At 38.8% G+C, this 19,528-nt stretch overlaps 2 protein-coding genes across 2 annotated transcripts; both read left to right on the top strand.

Annotated features, from left to right (window-relative positions):
* The first annotated feature begins 8,946 nt into the window (after window positions 1–8,946).
* LOC104449470 (acyl-protein thioesterase 1 homolog 1) lies at window positions 8,947–12,570 on the top strand. Its single transcript, XM_010063640.3, has 9 exons — window positions 8,947–9,034; window positions 9,235–9,349; window positions 10,484–10,520; window positions 10,636–10,705; window positions 10,795–10,899; window positions 11,349–11,499; window positions 11,888–11,970; window positions 12,113–12,206; window positions 12,307–12,570. The coding sequence occupies exons 1-9, from the start codon at window positions 9,004–9,006 to the stop codon at window positions 12,392–12,394; spliced, it is 774 nt and encodes a 257-aa protein (XP_010061942.1). The 5' UTR covers window positions 8,947–9,003; the 3' UTR covers window positions 12,395–12,570.
* A 4,841-nt stretch (window positions 12,571–17,411) lies between these two features.
* On the top strand, window positions 17,412–18,418 carry LOC104451929 (late embryogenesis abundant protein 2). Its single transcript, XM_010066483.3, has 3 exons — window positions 17,412–17,525; window positions 17,657–17,782; window positions 18,050–18,418. Exons 1-3 carry the CDS (start codon window positions 17,466–17,468, stop codon window positions 18,203–18,205), a joined length of 342 nt encoding a protein of 113 aa, XP_010064785.1. The 5' UTR covers window positions 17,412–17,465; the 3' UTR covers window positions 18,206–18,418.
* Window positions 18,419–19,528: the final 1,110 nt, after the last annotated feature.

Here is a 19,528-nt window from a genome sequence, read left to right as displayed (position 1 = left end):
CTTTGCAACGAAGAGCGGTTTTAGCTAATTTGCATCATCATCATCGTAAATATGATTCAAGCCATATGAGGATTATTGATCTGTGACAAGTAACGTATGTTAAATCAACTTAACTTTCATTCTTTCTAGTGAATGTCATAACAAAATAGCAAATTATGTTTGGTGGTTAGTTACTTTCCATTTGCTCCTAATATTCATGTGTGATTATTCTTTTCCTATACATGGTATTAATTTTCAATCTACTTACTTTAACTATAGGAAAGTAAAATATTTTACGGGGCTAGTAACTCTTATTATTCTTTCTACTTTTGAGGGGAAATTACTAAGAAAATTCTAAACCTATTGCATTCATATCAATTCAATTTTAAACATTTTAATTTGGCTATTTTAATTCTAGACCTTTTGACAATTTTTTAATTTAGTTCTAAACACTTCAATTGTGCCACTTTAGTTATAAATATTTTTAATGATTTGTCAATATAGTTTTAAACTTTTTAATGATTTGTTAATTTACCCATTCCGGTCAATTGTGGTTGAAAATTGCTCATATGGCGATCTAGTAAGTACCAGCCATCTAATGTGGTATGGCTAGCTTTGACATAGACAATTGTTGCATTTTTTTATTTTATTTTTTTGGAATTATTTTTTTATTTTCATATCTTTTCCAACTTCGAGCCGACAATTTCCTATCAAATTTGGTCAGAATGAATAAATTGACAAATCATCAAAATATTTAGAAGTAGATTGACACAATTAAAATGTCTAAAACTAAATTGGCAAATAGTTAAAAGATTTATGACTAAATTAGCCAATTTGAAAGATTTAGGATACAATTTGCCAAATTAAAAAATTTATAATTGAATTGGCACGAGTGCGATAGATGTAGGACTTTTTTGGTAATTTCACCTACTTTTGAGTATAGAAAAGTAACAAAATTTTATGTATTTGAAGTCTTATTATCTACTAATACTATCCATATATGATTTGTCACTCTTTTAAACTCACAGTAACTGTTAACATACTTAGTAACCATCGACATACAAATGCATGGCTAGTAATTATTATTAGTAGCATTCATAAGTGATTAGCAATTTCGTGTACACCAAAGCAACATTTAAACAATTTTGTATGCTAGTACCCTTTCGAACAATGAAGTATATTTTAGAAAGGCCCACGTAAGAAACTGGCTATAGCCAATTTTTAATGCACGTACAAGGATTAGTTCATGGGGCTACGGTGTCATGGAGTTAGCCGTGAATATTTGTGCATTTAGAGTTATGGGAAAATCTGATAAAAAAAAAAGAAGAAGAGTCATGTGAAAATATCGAACGATTTGCTCTATGGAAAAATAAGATTGAAATTATAAATATTTTGCCCAAAATTTAGTCAAGCCCTAAACCTTAAAATAAGTACAATTAAGTCAAACGTTTTGTGATCCGGTAGCATTGTTCTTTCGGTGATTGCCCATTCAATTTTTCCTAACATGGCGCGGTGGGACGTCTGCAAATATGACGCCATATGAGAAAAAAGAAATGCTTTTTATATATATGTATGTATGTATGTATAAGGTCAACATTTACTATGTCGCTTTTCAAAAACATGGAAACTAAACCCTAAACCTGAAACTAAACGTTTCATCCAGTTCCCTCTTATTCGTAATCTTACAATATAGAGACGTGTTGGAAGAAATTTTCCCTTGATCAGGAATGGAGAAAAAAAGTACTGCTCTTCATTCCCATGGATAAAAAAAAAAGTACCTTCAACGAGCAGGTTAGCTGAATCCTGCCTTTTCCCTTTCGAATCCATGCTCTTTCTAAGGAGCATTAGCAGATTCTTGACTTTGTTAGAACTCCTTTAAACTACACTCACCAGTTAATCCTATTGTTTACTAAGGAAAGCCTGCCTACCATCGCATGATCGAAATAAGTTGTCCCTGGACCAGGGGTGGAGAAAAACATACCGTGATTCGTCTGAGTGGATCCACAAATACCATCAACGAGCAGGTGAATTGAATTTTCCCTTTTTCCTTCACATCCGTGCCCATTCCAAGCAGCAGTAGCAGAATCTTGACTTTGTTAACACTTCTTTAAATTACACTCACCAACTAATCCTATTCTTTTTTGTTTAAAAAAAAAAAAACTAATCCTATTCTTTCGCCAAGAAAGCGCGATCGGATTAATTAAAACTTGGGGCAGTCGATTTGTTCTTGAAGTTCGGTTATGTCCAGTCAATGCATAAAATAAATATAAAAAAAAAAAACTTATATTTCAAGATGGTACCATGCTTTTACTTTATGCTTGGAAGAGTAATTACAACCCTTGATGTCTCATCAATATGTGATGGAGGGCTTGATGGCTAGACAGCAGTATTCTCAAACTTTAGTCACATTTTTTTTTTAAAGGAAAAGGAAATTTGAGACTCCTCGCCCTATGTGGCTTTTAGGGATCATGACCTATCTTCAAATTGGCATATGTTGATTCCAGTAGGGTAAAAAGAACTGAGCCGTTTGAACACACGTATGAAGTGGGAAAGAATCTTGTATTAGATAAATGAAGCTAATAGGATCAATCATTATTTAAATTGATTCGTGGCTTATATCTTTGAGTGAAAACACGAAAACTTTTGACGCCCGGTCACGAGGTACACTTTCTCCAGTGATACCAAGAAATACGATCGAGATTATAGTTCTACTAATTCACTTATGATTTCGCATGATCAGAAACAAGCCTATGCAAACAAATGGTTGGTGGACTTTGATTTTCACATGCATGTATTCAACAACCATTTGATGATCCTCCCTCAAGAGAAAAGACTCTTATCTGGACTATTTGGTGACATTTCTTACGTATGTATAGGTTACTTCACTTTGGCAATGGATCTAAGGGATATACATCAAATCAGTTGAAGCTTGAAAGCTCCATATTTTCGGTGTCTTTTCTTTTCCCATGAAAGTACGCCAACTTACATCGTACATATACAGTTGATGAAACATAACAAAATGGAGCCATTATTATAATCTTCAAGTGCCGCCAGCATCTGTTCAATGTCCTTCTGTTGCCCACAAAGTTAAGCATCAATCCGGTTTTCTAGTCCTAAAAATGATGATTCTGTGCTAAGATGTGGGGTAAGCAAGGAGAGTTGACAAGCAGAAAGTAGCTCTTGATTTTCTCCCATGAAATAGGGTGAGGATTGACCCAAGAAGGAAGTTGATGCCCCCGCCATTACGATTTCCGTCCAATCACTTCATTTAATGGACATAAAGTTGTCCATGATTGGCCAAACACTACTGTTTTAACTATTATACTTAGCATAGGTTATGTTCCCTAAATGTTGGAATTTGAATACTGCTCTATTGCTTTAAAGTTCTGCCCTCTGGCAATACGGAGATGCTGGTTCTGATTAGATAAGGTAGTAGCAGCGGTGAGGTTAATTCCCCCTATGGGCACTGGTTTGCAGGGAAAGGATGGAAACAGAAAAACCAAAAGAAATGAAGTATAGACACCGAGTGAATTGATGTATATACATGTGCACCCCCAACAAAAAATTAAGAAACGAGGAAGAGAAAAAAAAAAGAATTTAAGGCAACCGGCTTTCGTTAAAATTTATAAGGTCTACAAGATATGCAAGTATAGTTCTTAGTTTTCATCTTTTTGGATTAAGTCCGATCTTGCACAACATACAATCATTTCACGACAATAACAAGGAGGAGTGCCCAGATTTAGTTAAATTCATAAGTAATGCTCCAACAAACATCTTAGATGAACTCTTTCTGTTCCCAAAATGCATATTTGAATTGACTCTGGCTTTTTACTTTTTACTTAATCTAAATCTTGCGTGGCACACGCAATGGTGGAATTAGAGAGGTTACTGGTGGCTTCGCTCCCACTAGTTCCCTCAAATAGACGTAACGTTACGCACACGCTTTGACATTTTGCACTCCAAAGCACTTGAAATTTTCACAATATGTAAATGTCGATGCATAGATTCGCATGTAGTTATTATAATTTTCTTTGAAAAGAACTAGGATGACATTATAAGTATTGAAAGGTAAAGGTCGGAAGCAGTTCTTCCTTCTTTTTAAGTGGAAACGAACCGGCCCTTTTTCTGAGGGAAGATGAGTCGCCCACCAGGACCACCAATCGAGGAACCTCGTCGCTAGGAAACAGGGCGTAGTGGTGGATGCTGATATGCACCCATTGACATTCACGTCTCCAGCATTTCAACTGGCCGAGAGGGGCCGCGACGACCTCGAAAATTCACCTCATGAAGCCGCGCTTTCATTTGGTGGAGCCACTTTATCGTGTCGCCCTGGTTTGACAATACCAGCGGACAGTGCCGAACACCAAACACAGGATATCATATCTAGACAAATAAAAAAATGATGCGATAGGGCCCCGCATAAGTGCGTGGAAGGTGGCTGCTGATTAAAGCTCATCTATCTTCGGGAAACTTTGGGGCACGATCGCAAGGGGAAACGAATAAGTTAATGGTCCTTGATTAGCTCTTGATCTTGCCAACAGACGTTGAAAATGTTCTCGATCTGAGGAAGAAGATCTCAATTACTAGATGAGCTACACCCGCTCATAGACTAAGAGGCATGCGCAAAAAATTGACATTCCAAAGATCTTGCAGTTATAGCAGGGTGAAACTTCACATATAGGATGAAATTATTGTCATAACATGAAGTTAAACACATATATATACTTGAGCTAACCTTCAATTTCGAGACCCACTTTTCACATGATCAAAATACCGTTATAATTTCAATTTTCATATTAAAAAAAAAAGTAAAGAAGCCACTATATCTCATTAATAATAAAAGTTTGATGTCTCCGAGCGTTTACATAACAAATCTCTCTTTTTATTTCTTTATGAGCATATATCCTCACTACTGAAGTTCATATTGAATCCTCGGCTAAGAATTATATAAATCAATCTCGATGAGGCACGTGTAGAGAGTATCCGTGCGTGCAAAGAAACTAGTGTATGAAAAGAGAACTATATTACCAGATGTGAACTTTTTTAGGTAAGATTATTTACAAGATAATAAAGATACAAAGTTTAAATTGAAATGGGTGCGAAGAAAATGAATTAAGACTAATAATCATGCCGAAACCAAAAAGTTTATGAGTTTTTGGATCGAGGGGAAAAATGTATATAAGACAATCAAGCTGGTATATTTAAACATTGCGAAACTCTTGATAGAGAATATCGATTACCCTAAACTTTGGGTTTATTAGTTTCTTTTTTTACACGCTGAATTTCGAGGTAGATTCACAAGATTTGGCACATATTAGAAAGTATAAAATTTTGGATATTCTATATGCAATTCATTCAATGAGACCCAAGAAATAAAACTGACCAAATGAAGGATTTCAAAAGGGAAGAATGAAAACCAAGCAATAGCAATATTTTACCCCAAAAAAGTAAGTGGGAAGCGGTTGATATTCTTATTGTTGGGTCTCATGCGCATTAAAATCAAGGTTACTTCTTGGCAAGCATATTCGACATATATGAGTAGACATCGCAAGAATAGATACGCACACTTAAAACCTTATAATTTAGTGGCCCTCTTGGATTCCTTCATCACTTATGCATGGCAAAGATTACCATTTCAACAAGCTTGTCATGCATCTCACATCGTTTCATCACTAGAGTGATGAATTTCTTGCCCGAAAGATTGGACAAACGATGCCTTTTTAAATTTGTTATAGTTGAGAAATACATGTGTTTGGTCTATCCCATGTATAAGTATTGTAAGATATAGAAGAATCTTAGGGTGCATTTGTTTCACGGAAAACTCAATGATAAAGGAAAATGTTTTTAGAAAAGCATTTTCCAAGAATACGGTTTGTTTTCTTTTGTTTGGTGGTGTATAATTGAAAGTGTTTTCTGTCATTTGGATCTCATTAAAAAATAATTTCACACTTCATCACTGAAAAAAATGAATTTTTAATTTAAAAAAACTTCAAATTTTTAATATTGTTGTTTTTTATTTACTTTTATTTTCTATTTTTTATTTCCTTTTTTTCTTTTTCTCTTTTTCCTTCTTCTTGTCCTTCACTCCTTAGCTTCCTCACGCCATCCTTTCTACTTCCCTTGATAGTTTGTTCTTGCCTAACTTACAAGGGGTGAGCTCCAACTGTCGCTAGAGGCGGTCTAGCCGTTAAAGGCTGCAAGCTCACCCAAGTTGGTGAGGCTTGAGGCTCATCATTGGAGGCCACAAGCTCACCTGATTTAGCAAGGCTTGAGGTTCATTGGCCTTAGGCAAGCTCAAGCCTTGTTGTCGAAGGCCATGGGATTACTCGATCTAGTGAGACTAGAGCTCACTAGCCGTCCTTGTGGCCGGTGACGGGTGAAGAAGAAGCAAAAAAAAAAAAAAAAAAAGGAAGAAAAGAAAAAGAAAAAGAAGCAAATTCGAATTTTTTGTTTTTATTTTAAAAATGTTTTCCAAATTTTAATTTTTTTTTTTTAAAAATTATATTCATTTTTTAAAGATATATTTTATAAGAATAATTATTTGTAAATCAAGCATCAAATCTAAGCTTTGGTGATTCGGAAAACATTTTCCAATCCTTTTAAAGGGGAAATCATTTTCCTGAATTTAAGCTTTTCTAGGAAAACATTTTCCATTGACTAGGAAAACGTTTTCCGTTGACTCATTTTCCTGAGTGACCCAAACGCTGGAAAATGAGGAAAATGTTTTCTCAAAATGTATTCCGCGAAACAAACGCACCCTTAAATGAAGAATTTACTCCAAGTCCATTTCTTTTGTTGTCTTGCCACCTAGCTCAGTTCATGTCATCCTATATTGTCATCTTGCGTGAAAGTACTTAACATGTCATGCATCTGTAAGTACTTTATATTTCTTTCTTGACCCAGTGGCTGATCATCTCGATGGCTTCCGTAATGCTATATCCACTGGTCTGTGCATATCATGTCTGTGTTATTTATCACCATTCGTAATCAACTCATTTAGGTCAGTTTAGTCTAAACTAAGGCGTTCTTAACAAATGGGTACTCATTCATTCATTCAACAGGTCTTATAACAACTTGAATTATACTGTCTACGAAAGTAGTAGTTTCTTGAAGTACTGAGAAGAAATGATAGACAATTGGGGATAAGTACACTAATGGTGCCATAAATTGTGTACGGCGCTCACTTTGGTGCCAAAAAGTTTCCGTCGGATCACTTTGCCAAATCGGAGGAAAAATGCTCACTTTGGTGCCACATGCGAAAGATTTCGGCCACCGACAAAAGATTCTGGCCAAAATAATTAGGTGGTTTTTTTTTTTTTTTAAAATCGACAAGGCCTTAAACGACGTCGTTTTGCTGTCCTACATGGATGGCCTCACAAAAACGACGCCGTTTAACTCATTGGGGGATTGAAATTAGGGTTTCGACTTGGCCGTCGAGTGGCTGTCGTCGAGGTTGGGGTCGGGGTTGGGATCGGGGTCAAAGCTGCGGCCGCCGAGTGGCCATCATCAAGGTCGGGGTCGGGGTCGGTCAGGTTGAGTGGCCATCATCGGGGTCCGGGGTCCGAGTGGCCATCGTGGCCATCGTTGGGTCGGGGTCGGGGTCGAGCTGCGGCCGCCGAGTGGCCATCATCGAGGTCGGGGTCGGGGTCGGGTCGAGGTCGGAGCCGCTGCCGTTGAGTGGCCATCGTCAGGGTTGGGGTCGAGGTTGGGGTCGAAGCCATGGCTGCCGAGCGCAAGGACCATTGAGGACGGTGACGGCCGGAGATTAGGGTTTTGAATTGGGGAGATACCAAACGGCGTCGTTTTGGTGTTAGGATGCTAACTGTGTTCTCTCGGTGAGCCACATCAGCTTAAAAATTAATAAAAAGTGCACGTCGGATTTCCGGCCAACCGGATCGGAGTTGGCACCAAAGCGAGCGTTTTTCAAATTTTTTGGCACTTAAGTGATCCGATGGAAACTTTTGGCACCTTTGGCACCAAAGTGAGCACCGTACACAACTTATGGCACAATTAGTGTACTTATCCCAACACGTTTGCTAAATAGAGTTTTGCTCACGCCGATCTTTTAAGCAAGAAATAGCTGCTTCCTACAGGTCACAGTCACATGTTATTAACGAGATAAATGCATTGCCGCGATATTAAAGTGCAGTATCCAAGAGTCACTCAAAATTTTGGTAGAAAGATTAGTCTACAAAGGAGGTATATATGACTAGCGAGTTCTCGTGAAAGACACCTGGCGAGTGTTCTGTAGAAGTGCTCGTCGATTCCCACATTTCAATATACATCAATATGAATATGGAGCGACACTATAATGTACCCACATCAGTTCATGGAGAGGACATTTTTCACTGCAAGTCTAGAAATGACAAAAAAGAAAAATCCTGCAATAATTATGCCACCTATTCTTCCTGTCCTGACAAGACAATGGAATGGCAGCAAGGACCCTCAATCATCAGATATTCATAAACCAATGATTGGGAAGAAAAGATATTTGTCTTGAGCATCATCTTTTTTTGTTATAATGCTTTTTAAGCAGTTATTCTTGGGTAGCTTGTAGTTGGCTTTGCTTTTATTATTTCGGCCACTGCCTCCAAGCATAAGATTCCCCAACGGTTGTAATTGCATAATCAGGTAGCTGGATTGCTGATTGAGTGTTTGTCTGTATGTTTTTATTTTTGACATTCTTCTGGGTTTGAGATTTGATTCTCTCTTGAGTGTGTGTTGTGTGTGTGTGTGTGTGTGTGTGTGTGTGGGGGCTTAAAAGATAGCCTTCTTTTTCGCCTGTCTTTTCCACTCCTTTCCATGGATGCCTCTTGCAATATTTCTTGGCAATGTGTGCAGCAGGTGTGCACACATTCATGACTCAAATACAATAGCCAATGCATATTCATAGGTTCTATTCCTTTTTCCACACCACCCCCACTTGGTTATAAATACTCACTATCTTCCCAAGTATTGCTCATAGCACTCAGCAGTCCTGCACTCCACTGTACGATTGGGTGCGATATCTCCTGAACCACAAGGATGAGCTATCCCCCTCATTCCATGAGCTCTGGTTTGTCTGTCACTCTTCCACCACTTTTTTTCTATTGAAAACAATTTATTTGCGATGGGTTTTCTTTTAAACTATGTAATGATTTCATCGACTATGACCAAACTCATGTATGCATTTCTTAGTGTGGTATCCTGTTTATTCATCCTTTGGTTTTTTTTTCTTTTTCTGAGTATTGACCAGTGTTTTGGAACCATGTTTAGGTAGCAGAGGCTCAAGAAGGACATTGGAATTCGGGAGGACCTATGTGGTGAGGCCGAAAGGGAGACACCAGGCTACAATTGTTTGGCTGCATGGCCTTGGCGATAATGGCTCTAGGTATTATTTGTTTTCTGGAGTAGCTAACAGTAATTCTATTCATGTCTGCTCATTGCTCTACATGAATTTTTTGGTTTGTCTGAGAACTGTCATGGAGAATGTAAGGACATCATCAGTTTCCATGAGAGAAAAGTACAATCATTCTGTGCATTACATCTAAGTCTCACTGTCTGAAGTGATCAAGTTGAATCTCATATTGAACCTGCAAGCTTTGTTTCTGAACTTCTCGTGGTGTCTTGGACCGTGCATTGTTAGTGAGATATGTTGCAAATCTTCCATGAAGTGACAGCATAGGAAGTGCTTATAAAATTGTGGCCACTATATTCACTAAAAGTATGCTGCACTTAGATTTCTGTAATGACAAGGGAGAGACCATGAGATGGTGGACTGTTGCCTCCAAAAACTAGAAAAGACAAGAGAATGGGTAAATGTCAATTTCTTAAGAAATTGGACGTTTCCATTTTGGGGTGGAGGTGGTCCATACATGATGTTTAAGTTTCATTAGTTTTGCTTTTGAAGGGGAATCTCATCAGCACTCATCATCATCATACAGAACCCAGAGCAGGACATTTTTCAAGTATATCTTTTATCTTAGGAGAATGATTTATTCTAGTTTCTTGTCTTGTCTCATTTCAAGTTGAGCTTAATTGGGAAAAAAACATGACTCATAAGCCAAGTATATGCTCTACTCTTGTTGGGACCATCCACCAATTCAGTTGACTTTCATGTAATTGAAGGATCACATGTGACATTCTTAAAAGATGATGCTTTAACTCCTGAAGGATATAACAAGTTTTGAGTTCCTTTTCTTTTCTTTTTTTGTTTTGTTTCAAAAGTTCAAACTGCACTTGCAATTTCTTCTCTGGTAAGTTTTTGTGGCCATGTTTTCTTCATGCTACTATTATGCTGTGTAAGCTCAATCACTCAGGTTAAAAACGAAAACCCAATAACATAAGTTAATAAACTGGTTCTTTAGTTAAGGAATATATGCATTCTCTGCTTCACGGAGTTGCTGCTACTACTGTGTATTCCGGATGATTAAGAAAAAAGAAAAATCGGTTTGCCGATAAAGTACTACAAGTCATGAGCTCAAAGCAGAGGTGATGTCTCACGTATTACTTTGTTTGGTGGCAGCTGGTCCCAGGTTTTGGACTCACTTCCTCTTCCAAATGTAAGCTTGAAAAATCAACTATTATTTATGAGTTTACACATCCTATTCTAGCTCTTCTTATGCAAACTTGTCATTTTTCATTTTTTATTTTTTGCTTCAAATTTCCATAAAGCAGATAAAGTGGATTTGCCCTACTGCTCCTACTCGTCCTGTGACATTGCTAGGAGGATTTTCCTGCACTGCATGTAAGATTATCAGCATATTCTGCTTCACTCCATTCCTGTAGCATATTCTGTTGTTATCATACTAACTTTTTCATTTGTTATTGCTTTAGGGTTTGATGTTGGAGATCTTTCAGAAGATGGTCCGGATGATTGGGAAAATTTGGATGCTTCAGCAGCACACATTGCTAACTTGTTGTCAGCGGAACCAGCTGACGGTAAGAAGAAGCATAGAAATGATGGCTTCAGAGTTGCAATAATTTCTTAAAAAATTAAGTTTTCATACATATGACCTTGTTTGGCCTTACGATTTATCAGGCTCAAGTGCTCTTTTCCTCATCCAAGTCGAGACCTATTGTTGTCACTGTATATGCTAATAAAAGGTGCCATTGTCCAAGGATAGTTTCATAAGCCAGCCTCTGCCATTAGTTGTGACATTATGCTTAATGATAAATAAAAGAGGGAATGTGAGAATAAAGCCGATCGAATCATAGCATCATACACATTCCTCAAGCTATCCTATCTCAATTCATACTTGACTAGACTAAAGCCATAGGCCCTTTCTTCTGAGGAGATAGAATCGTAGTTAATGTCTCTTGAAATTTTATAGTAGATGAAGGGACATAATTTTTGTATCCTTGAATTCAATCACACCGTTTATTGGCAGTTAAAGTCGGGATTGGAGGCTTCAGTATGGGTGCGGCAACGGCCCTCTACTCAGCAGTTTGTTGGGCATTGGGTAAATATGGAAATGGCTATCCTTACCCTGTCAACTTAAGGGCCGTGATGGGTCTCAGTGGCTGGCTCCCTGCTTCAAGGTGATTAATTCTTGAGCATCTTTCCCTCAATCAGATTAGAATCCATGAGATTATAAGAAAAGATTAACATCACTGTTGTTCAGACTCTTTAGAAGTGATTTTAATTCTTCAAAAGCATTTTCCGACCTTGAAGATTGAGAATGTTGCAAGGGTCAATCGATTGAGATGCAGCTTAAATGTTGCTGCATCAAGTACTGGGACTGACAAAACAGTTCTTGCTTGATTTTCAGTCAATTTTCTCAGAAAATTCTTAAGTTACTATGATTTGCATAGACCGGGAATTCGAACCTCAAATGAAACTTGTGTACTGTCAGAAGGAATTAGCATGAACTGAGACTATTTGCTGAATGATCAGATTCAGATAACTGAAAGGCTTTTGACTATGCAGGAGCTTGAGGAGTAAGATTGAAGGGTCCAGCGAGGCCGCAAGAAGAGCTGCATTCTTGCCGATTCTGCTTTATCATGGAACATGTAAGCAGCACTGTCTATGTTTCGATCTAATTCAGTAAATGCCAACAATCTCGAAACCTGTTTCTTTTGTTATGCCCAGACGAAGTTGAGTCCTGCTCAATGCTTAATGGCAGCTTGACCCACACAAGTGCTATTGCTGCAGGTGATGACTTAGTGCCCTATAACTATGGAGAGAGGTCGGCTCGCTACTTGAGTTCTGCAGGATTCCGTTATCTTACATTCAAATCCTTTGACGGGTCTGGTTTTCGTCTCTTGATACTTCAGACGTGCAAATCTTAACAAATTAAGATGCCATATATTAATATAACCGTTAAAACATATGGCCCAAATCTGCAGGATCGGCCACTACACGGTGCCTAGGGAGATGAGCGATCTCTCCAATTGGATCGCTGCAAGGCTGGGGCTCGAAGGATCTCGTTCTTAATTTTGGAGCGAATTCTCGTTGTTTGTTTGAAATCAGAGAGAGAGAGAGAGAGAGAGAGAGTAGTAAAAAGAGAGTAGTCACTCTTTACATCTTCTCATGCCTTGCTGTGGCAATAAAAGTTCTCAAAATGTACGTGCAATGATCTATTAATAAAGCATCTTCTATTTCTCATGCAATCACAATCTTGAAGAAACTGGTTTGTTTCCCCTCCGCATCGAATAGTGGTATTCTTTCAAAAGAGAATCTCAGTTAAGGCACATGAACTTTTGGGTTTCTTCATACTCTCTGAACACTGATACTTGGTCGACGTAGCTTAAAATGAGACGGATCCTCTTTCAGTCGACCATGGTTAGTCTGGAACTGAAGCTATGTCATGGAAGAACCATTTACTGATGAGCGATAACTCTCTGGATCTGTCAAGAAACTTGAATTATAAGCCAAAAACTGGTCCCGTCAAGATCACTAGGTCTGTTAGACTTGAATCAACAGACCTAGTGATCTTCACCTGTGGAAATTCAGAATCTTCACCACATATAAGTCACAGAAAATCCTAAGTATTTTCACCCTTTTAGGCCTCGAAAGTTTGTCGAACTCTTGTAACTCTGGTGCATGAAATATCAAACTTCTGTTAGATATGTGATTATCTACTCTTATCAAATTTCGGTTTGGATCGACTTTAACAATCTTCATCTCTACATAGTTCAAAACACAAGGAATATTGCAATTTTCACCTTGAGATATCGAAACTCCGCTAGATTCAATGTGAGAACAACCTCAAAATATCAATATTCCCCATCTAATTATTGACCCTTCCAAATAGAAGGATTCCATTTAGGTCCAAGTTACATAACCAATTGTTGTCACCTCTTTGAAAATCGAAACTCTTATTGATTCATATTAAAGAACAACCCTCAAACCTCAGCCGCCTTCAAGTCAACTTTCCGAGTATTATAGCTCTGTCAGATATATGTACAAAATAAAACTCAGACTTACGTGCAGATGACTGATAATCTTCACAAAGGCAAAACTCTATGAAACTCATAAACACAAAGAATATGTGAAGAATGGGCAATTCTCCAAATCATTTAGTGAAACATCTTTTATGGCAACATGATATACCATAGTCAAGAATTTTTTACTAAAGAAATCTTGCATGCATATGATAACACACAAGCCAACAGCAGCAATCTCCTATTGTCACAAAATTGTACTCATTGGATTTCAACAGCATAACCAAACAATTAGCATTCTATCGGCTCACGAGAAACAAGTCTTAAGCATCTAATGTATCAACAAGTCAATTTCCTGTATGCACACCCCTTTTTCAAACTTGACGAGCGACCAAATCAGCATACTCGTTACATAATCTATCTAATCTTTACACAACACTTCAAGCTCTGCCTCCATCCTCTTTACATCATCATTGCAGATTCCAATCTCGAATTTCAACTCTCCTCAGTCCTCAAAGTCACATAGCCGATGAAAACAATCAAAGAGTCGGTCTCAATCTCTGTCCATACCGGCAAAAGTTTCAACTTCTTCAAGGCTGCTCCGCAACTGAAAACACCTTCCCACTGCTACCTCCAAGGCTCCAACTAAGCAGCATCTACAGTTCTTCTATAATCTGCATCATCCAACTAGCCATGGTCGAAATCTTTGTCCACTCCCAATATTCCACTCCTAACGCATCAGCTCCACCGACTTGGAATTGAAATGCACGCTACTGATTAAGTTTCCCCATAGATCTGCTTAATATCTCTATAGAATGGATTACAATTAGTTCCCAAAACATTGTTCATAACTCGCCAAGAGAAATTTCTGACATTTGGAGGACATACTACGTTCCATATTACCTACTGTACACTACAACCAATAACCTGTGAATGAAGAAGGATCTCAAATTCCTTGTTATTTTAAATAAGCACATGCAGACTTTACTGAAATTGCTCCTGTACTTTCTTAAGGCTCACAGGGTGTGAAATTCTACTTTAGGAAAAATGGCTTTATAAACATGCAAAATGCCTTTTTAGTCCTATTAGATATCATGTTACAGTACTGCTGCTTAATTTTGTAGCAAAAGATTCTCAAATGGTTCTTTGTTAAGGTCAATTCAGTTCAAAATTCATGTCTAAGTACTACATCGAAACAGAGTTCTATTTACTGGTGAATGCACAGAAGAAAAGGCACTTATTGAAGACTACAAGTCATTTCATATTGATCGCATGATTTCTTAGTAATTAAAATACTTTTCTAATTTTGACGGTAAAATCAAAAGTCTTGACAAGAAAGCCAAATTTTCTCTTGGTTCAGTTACTTTTGACTTTCCTGCCAAAATTCGAAAAATAATGTAATTTCTAAAAATTATCCAAAATGATTGTAGTATCAAAGTAATAAAAGTTAAATAATAGAGATCTCAACGTGAATGCTTTGTTTCGGAAGATAGGGAGGGAGGAAAGTAAAGAAGCGGATGTGCAAAATGAGGAACAATTTGAAATTTTGCCTTCACAAAAAATTCAAACTTTTATCTCCTTTTCGACACCGGCCTTACTTTCCTACCCAAACCTACAATTATCTAATCCAATTACAATTCACGAAATTTAAGTAAGTAATACTAGCTTGAAATTGCTTTTCCACAATGCAATTGTCGCATTTATCTACAGAAGAAATCATAGTCAAAGCTAGCAAGCCAAGCAGAACAAGAACAACATCTAGCCAACAAAGCATCAACAATAAATATGGGCCGAAGCGTAGAATGGAGCGTAGGTGGCCGAGCTTGTTGGGCTCAAGCCAATGGCCCCCTATTTGCACTTCAAGTTATGACGGATCTCTCTAAGTCCATAATCTGATCTACAGTAACATAAGCAAGAAGAGGGTCTCGCAGTTTTAGGCTGCATTTGGTCGCCTAATTGGGATTGAGATATAATAGAATAAGACAGAATTAGAAATTCTCCAAATATCATCTGGATTTTAGAAAATCTATCATTTGTTTGGTGCAAACTAAGATAGGATTAAAATCTTTGAAATTTCTCCGTTGTGTCTAGATGTTTCAGCCTCCACCCAGTGCCTCAATACTCCTCGTAATGCCCCGAGTCCACTGTCCCATCCATGGCCCTCTCAATCGACTTCCTCATGGTCACTATTGTCCATACAAACCTTGCACGAGGGTCGCGAGAGATAGAGAGGTAAAGCTCAAAGGGGCAGTTTTCGATTGCCTTTTGGTTCAAAATCTAGTCTTCCACTTGGGTCATTGCTAAATTGCTCGCTCAAGGACCTACAAATGAGCATCTTACACTCGGAAAAAGTATCAAAAAAGTACTAAACCTATTGCATTGGTACCAATTCAAGCTTAAACCTTTCAATTGAATCAATTTAGTTCTAAACCAATTCACATTAGTACCAATTCAGTCCATCCGGCCAATTTTGACTAGTCGATGCTAACATAGACGCCTGCCAATAGCCAAACACTAATGTGATAATTTTTAAATAATTTTTTTTTCAAACTTTTTTATTGATTTTCTTTTTCTTTTTCTATTTTTTCCCTTTTTTTTCCTTGACTTTCCTTGTAGTGGCCAATGAGCCTCCAACGAGGCTTGCCGGCCACTAGGCGAGGGCCGCCAAGCCCTCGCCTAGCCTCACCTAGGGTTGTGGGCGAGGCTGCTTCACCCAATGGCTGGCAAGGCTCACCGCCACTGTGAAGAAAGTCAAGGAAAATAAAAGAAAAAATGGGGAAAAAAAAGAAGAGAAAAAAATTAATAAAAAATTCAAAAATTAAAATTGCCACGTTAGTGTCCGGCCACCGGCCGTCGTCCATATTAGCGCCAATCGGCTAAAATTGGCCGGATGGACTGAAATTGTATCAATTTGAAAAGGTTCAGGGATAAATTGGTCCAATTGATATGTTTATAACTAAATTAGTACTAATATAATAGGTTTAGGACCTTTTTTTTGTACTTTTCCCTCTTACACTCATCCAATATAGATTGACACCGAAACAAGAGTGCCCAGAAGGAAATACATAAAATAAGCAAAATTGTGGTATCATTTTGTTTGTGTGATCGAGGTGTAGAAACCTCTCTCAAAATCTTCTCATCCACTCGAAAGTAGTCTTTTCTTTGGGAAGTCTTAGTAGAATTCCACGCAATGAAGGTTGTCCCATTCGACATCTCATAGAAGTAACGACACTGCTGTAAAACAATTGGCAAAAACCAAACTGGACCGCCCAAAAGGGAAACACAACCCCAACAGAAAAGCTTTATCTCCCTTTGGCAAATAGCGACTTCAGCAAGAAGCTCGTTGGTGAGCAACTAGAACAAAGTCATTATTTGGGAACTTTGAATCTAGCAGCTTGCAAATTGACCTAATGATTTGAGGCGATGACGATCATCTTCAGACTCCTTTTCACCCTCAATCGTGAGCAGACAATCGATTGGCTGGTAATGACAATCGTTAGTGGTCAGAGGCAACAACAATGGTGCAATGGTGGGAAGTGTCGATGATCGACTATAGTGGTGGTAGTCCTTGTCTAGTGACCAACAAAGTGATACTCAAATGCATTACTTCATCACTCCATCGTTGAGACATAACAAGGTTTGCTAAGCTTTATTTTTATTTTTATTTTTATTTTTTATTTATCTAGAATGCGTTTATTATATCCCTATCCTGAATTTCTTATCCAGTATTTTAATTCAGCCGGGAGGATATCGCCAAACACCGAAAATGATAATTTTTTATTCTATCTGAATTTAGATCCGGACTACCAAACACGGGATTTGAATCCTTCCTCTTTTCGTGATGCCTTCAGTTATTTATTCTAGATTTATAGTCTCATGCTATTGGTGTCTCCTAAACTCCGAGCGAGTTTGAAGTATTCAAACACGAAGCCCAGGTCAAATGGAACTTTAAACATCATCCGGCATGTGTCCAAACGTCCGTACGTATTGGGCAGAATATGGGGGCGAAAATGCGGCCGGGCAAGCTATAAATCTCATAACGCCATGGAAGCATCACCTCCTGTGATTCTCGATACAACACGATCTGCAAGTTCTAACCACGACACGAAACCAAGAAGAAGATGGCAAACCAAGGTCAGGACATCGGATACGCGGCTGGCCAAATGACAGGTCAAGCTCAGGTCTGTCGACTGTTCTTTTTTTCCCCCATTCCATCGATATATCATCGCCATTGCAGCGTCCTAGCAGGAGGCGCTTAGATATCGCGCGAGCTTTATCTACTTAAGTAAGTTCTCTGGGGTTGTCTATGCAGCTGAAGAAAGAGGAGTGCATGGACCAGGCGTCTAACGAGTACCAGGCAACCATGGACAAGCTCTCTGGCACCACTCCAAACTCTGGCTATGACATCAAAGGCCAGGCCACCAATTTCCTTCAACAGGCTAGTTCACCCTTCAGAATTTTCACTTTTTGTCTCTTGAATTTTGAGAGACGAACGCCTCGCCGGGCTTGAATGTTGTTCCTACGACAGAATCGCACGCCACCGTCAATATTTCATCGTTAGCCGCGGCTTCAGCTTTCATGCCACGACTTGATGAAGATCGCATTTCGCATATATGTTAAATCATTCGCATGACACGATATTGGTTTGGTCTTAGCTGGTGATCGGTCCTTGAATTGATAATCTAAGATGGCTGTTGAATTGTAGACAGGAGAGCAAGTGAAGAGCATGGCACATGGAGCAGCCGAAGCAGTGAAGAGCACTTTGGGAATGAATAATGACGCCGCCGGCGATGCCGCCGCCACCGTCAACCCCCCCAACAATCCCAGCTACCCCGCCAACAATCCGGCCTCCAGAGTCTGAACTTCTCTCTCTCTCCCCTAATCCATATTACTGATAGATATTTCCCGTCTCTTGGTGTCTCGATAGGGGATCTTATTATGAATCGTCTCGTGTATTTCTTGTAACGTTTCTCAAGCGGTCCTTGGACAAATTCTTGGGAAATTGTAATTTCTTTCTTGTTTGGTTACGGCTGCTTAGCGGTCGGCCGAGGCCTTTAGATTAAATTTGTTTAAGCCATGCATCCTTTATTACAAGATGAGGGATTAATGGGCCAGATTCTTTGTGGTGTCCATCCAAATGATATCGAATTTTTTTCGATCCTTGTTGGGCCAGCCTATCTACATAGTGCTTGCGCTTGCCTCCTCCCTCTTGATTGAAGTACCCAAGATGATGATTCAAGCGAATTTCCAAGTGGGAAGAACATCACCCGCATCGATAAAACTAAAAGCTAAATGGCAAATCAGAGGCACCGCACGCGCATCCTGCTAATTTGCTTGGATTCGACTCGCGTCAAGAGACTTTCAATTAGGCAATTCATGTTCACGCCTCAACTCGATTCCATGTATATCCAAAGATGGGTCTTAAAATGAGGGCAGCCGTAGCACATACCACCGGTGTAAAGAGGATCTTCTATGAGAGCGGCTTCATTTGCCTTTGATTTGATGGTTACCGAGAAAGCGATTAGCTGCGATCCTCAGAGGTGGATAAAAGCTGTCCGTGCAAATTCTTTAAACTGGGAACGTATTTAACACTTCCCCAGAAAATAATACATCCTCGTGGAAGTCCTTCATAACCAATGAAATCCAAATAAGCTACACCGTCCTTACTCATTGAGCCATGGCGAGGGATGCGTGACCCTAGTTGTGCCTGGACAAGGATTGCGCGGCATCAAGAATTTTAGAAAAGAAAGTTGCAAAATTCGAGATTTAAAAAAAAAAAAAAAAAAAAGGATATTGGGCCTTGTATCCAGTCGTTTCGTATCAAAAAAGAAAATCCTTAAACGAGAAAACGAGGAAAAGAACCGAAAAAGGGAGAAGGGGGTGAATAATCAATCACACACGTAACTGAGCATGGAGTGAGAAAAGAAAAGGGAGAGTGCGAAGTTGGTCGTGGTCGTCATGCATGGAAGCGATTCCCGAAGCAAAAGAATCGAATCAGCCCAAATTCTCTCTCTCTCTCTCCTTTCTTTACAGTTCGCGTCCTCCTTCTTTACCCTTCCCCAAGAGAATGGACGCCAGATCTCTCTCTCTTCTCTCTCTCTCTCTCTGTTTTTTGTGTGCTCAGACTCAGAAAACAAAAAGAAAAATAAAGAAAGAAAAAACTAAAGCGAGCAGAGAGAGAGAG

This window comes from Eucalyptus grandis, chromosome 6 (assembly GCF_016545825.1).
Source record: "Eucalyptus grandis isolate ANBG69807.140 chromosome 6, ASM1654582v1, whole genome shotgun sequence".
Taxonomy (NCBI): Eukaryota; Viridiplantae; Streptophyta; class Magnoliopsida; order Myrtales; family Myrtaceae; genus Eucalyptus; species Eucalyptus grandis.
Note: the sequence above shows the minus strand (reverse complement) of the source record. Positions and strands in the feature narration are given on the sequence as shown.

Coding starts and splice junctions, on each gene's coding strand:
- LOC104449470 (XM_010063640.3), top strand. CDS start 9,004: ATGAGCTATCCCCCTCATTCCATGAGCTCTG. Junction 11,500..11,887: donor GGCTGGCTCCCTGCTTCAAG/GTGATTAATTCT, acceptor TTGACTATGCAG/GAGCTTGAGGAGTAAGATTG. Junction 11,971..12,112: donor TCTGCTTTATCATGGAACAT/GTAAGCAGCACT, acceptor CTATTGCTGCAG/GTGATGACTTAGTGCCCTAT.
- LOC104451929 (XM_010066483.3), top strand. CDS start 17,466: ATGGCAAACCAAGGTCAGGACATCGGATACGCGGCTGGCCAAATGACA. Junction 17,526..17,656: donor AAATGACAGGTCAAGCTCAG/GTCTGTCGACTG, acceptor TTGTCTATGCAG/CTGAAGAAAGAGGAGTGCAT. Junction 17,783..18,049: donor CCACCAATTTCCTTCAACAG/GCTAGTTCACCC, acceptor GTTGAATTGTAG/ACAGGAGAGCAAGTGAAGAG.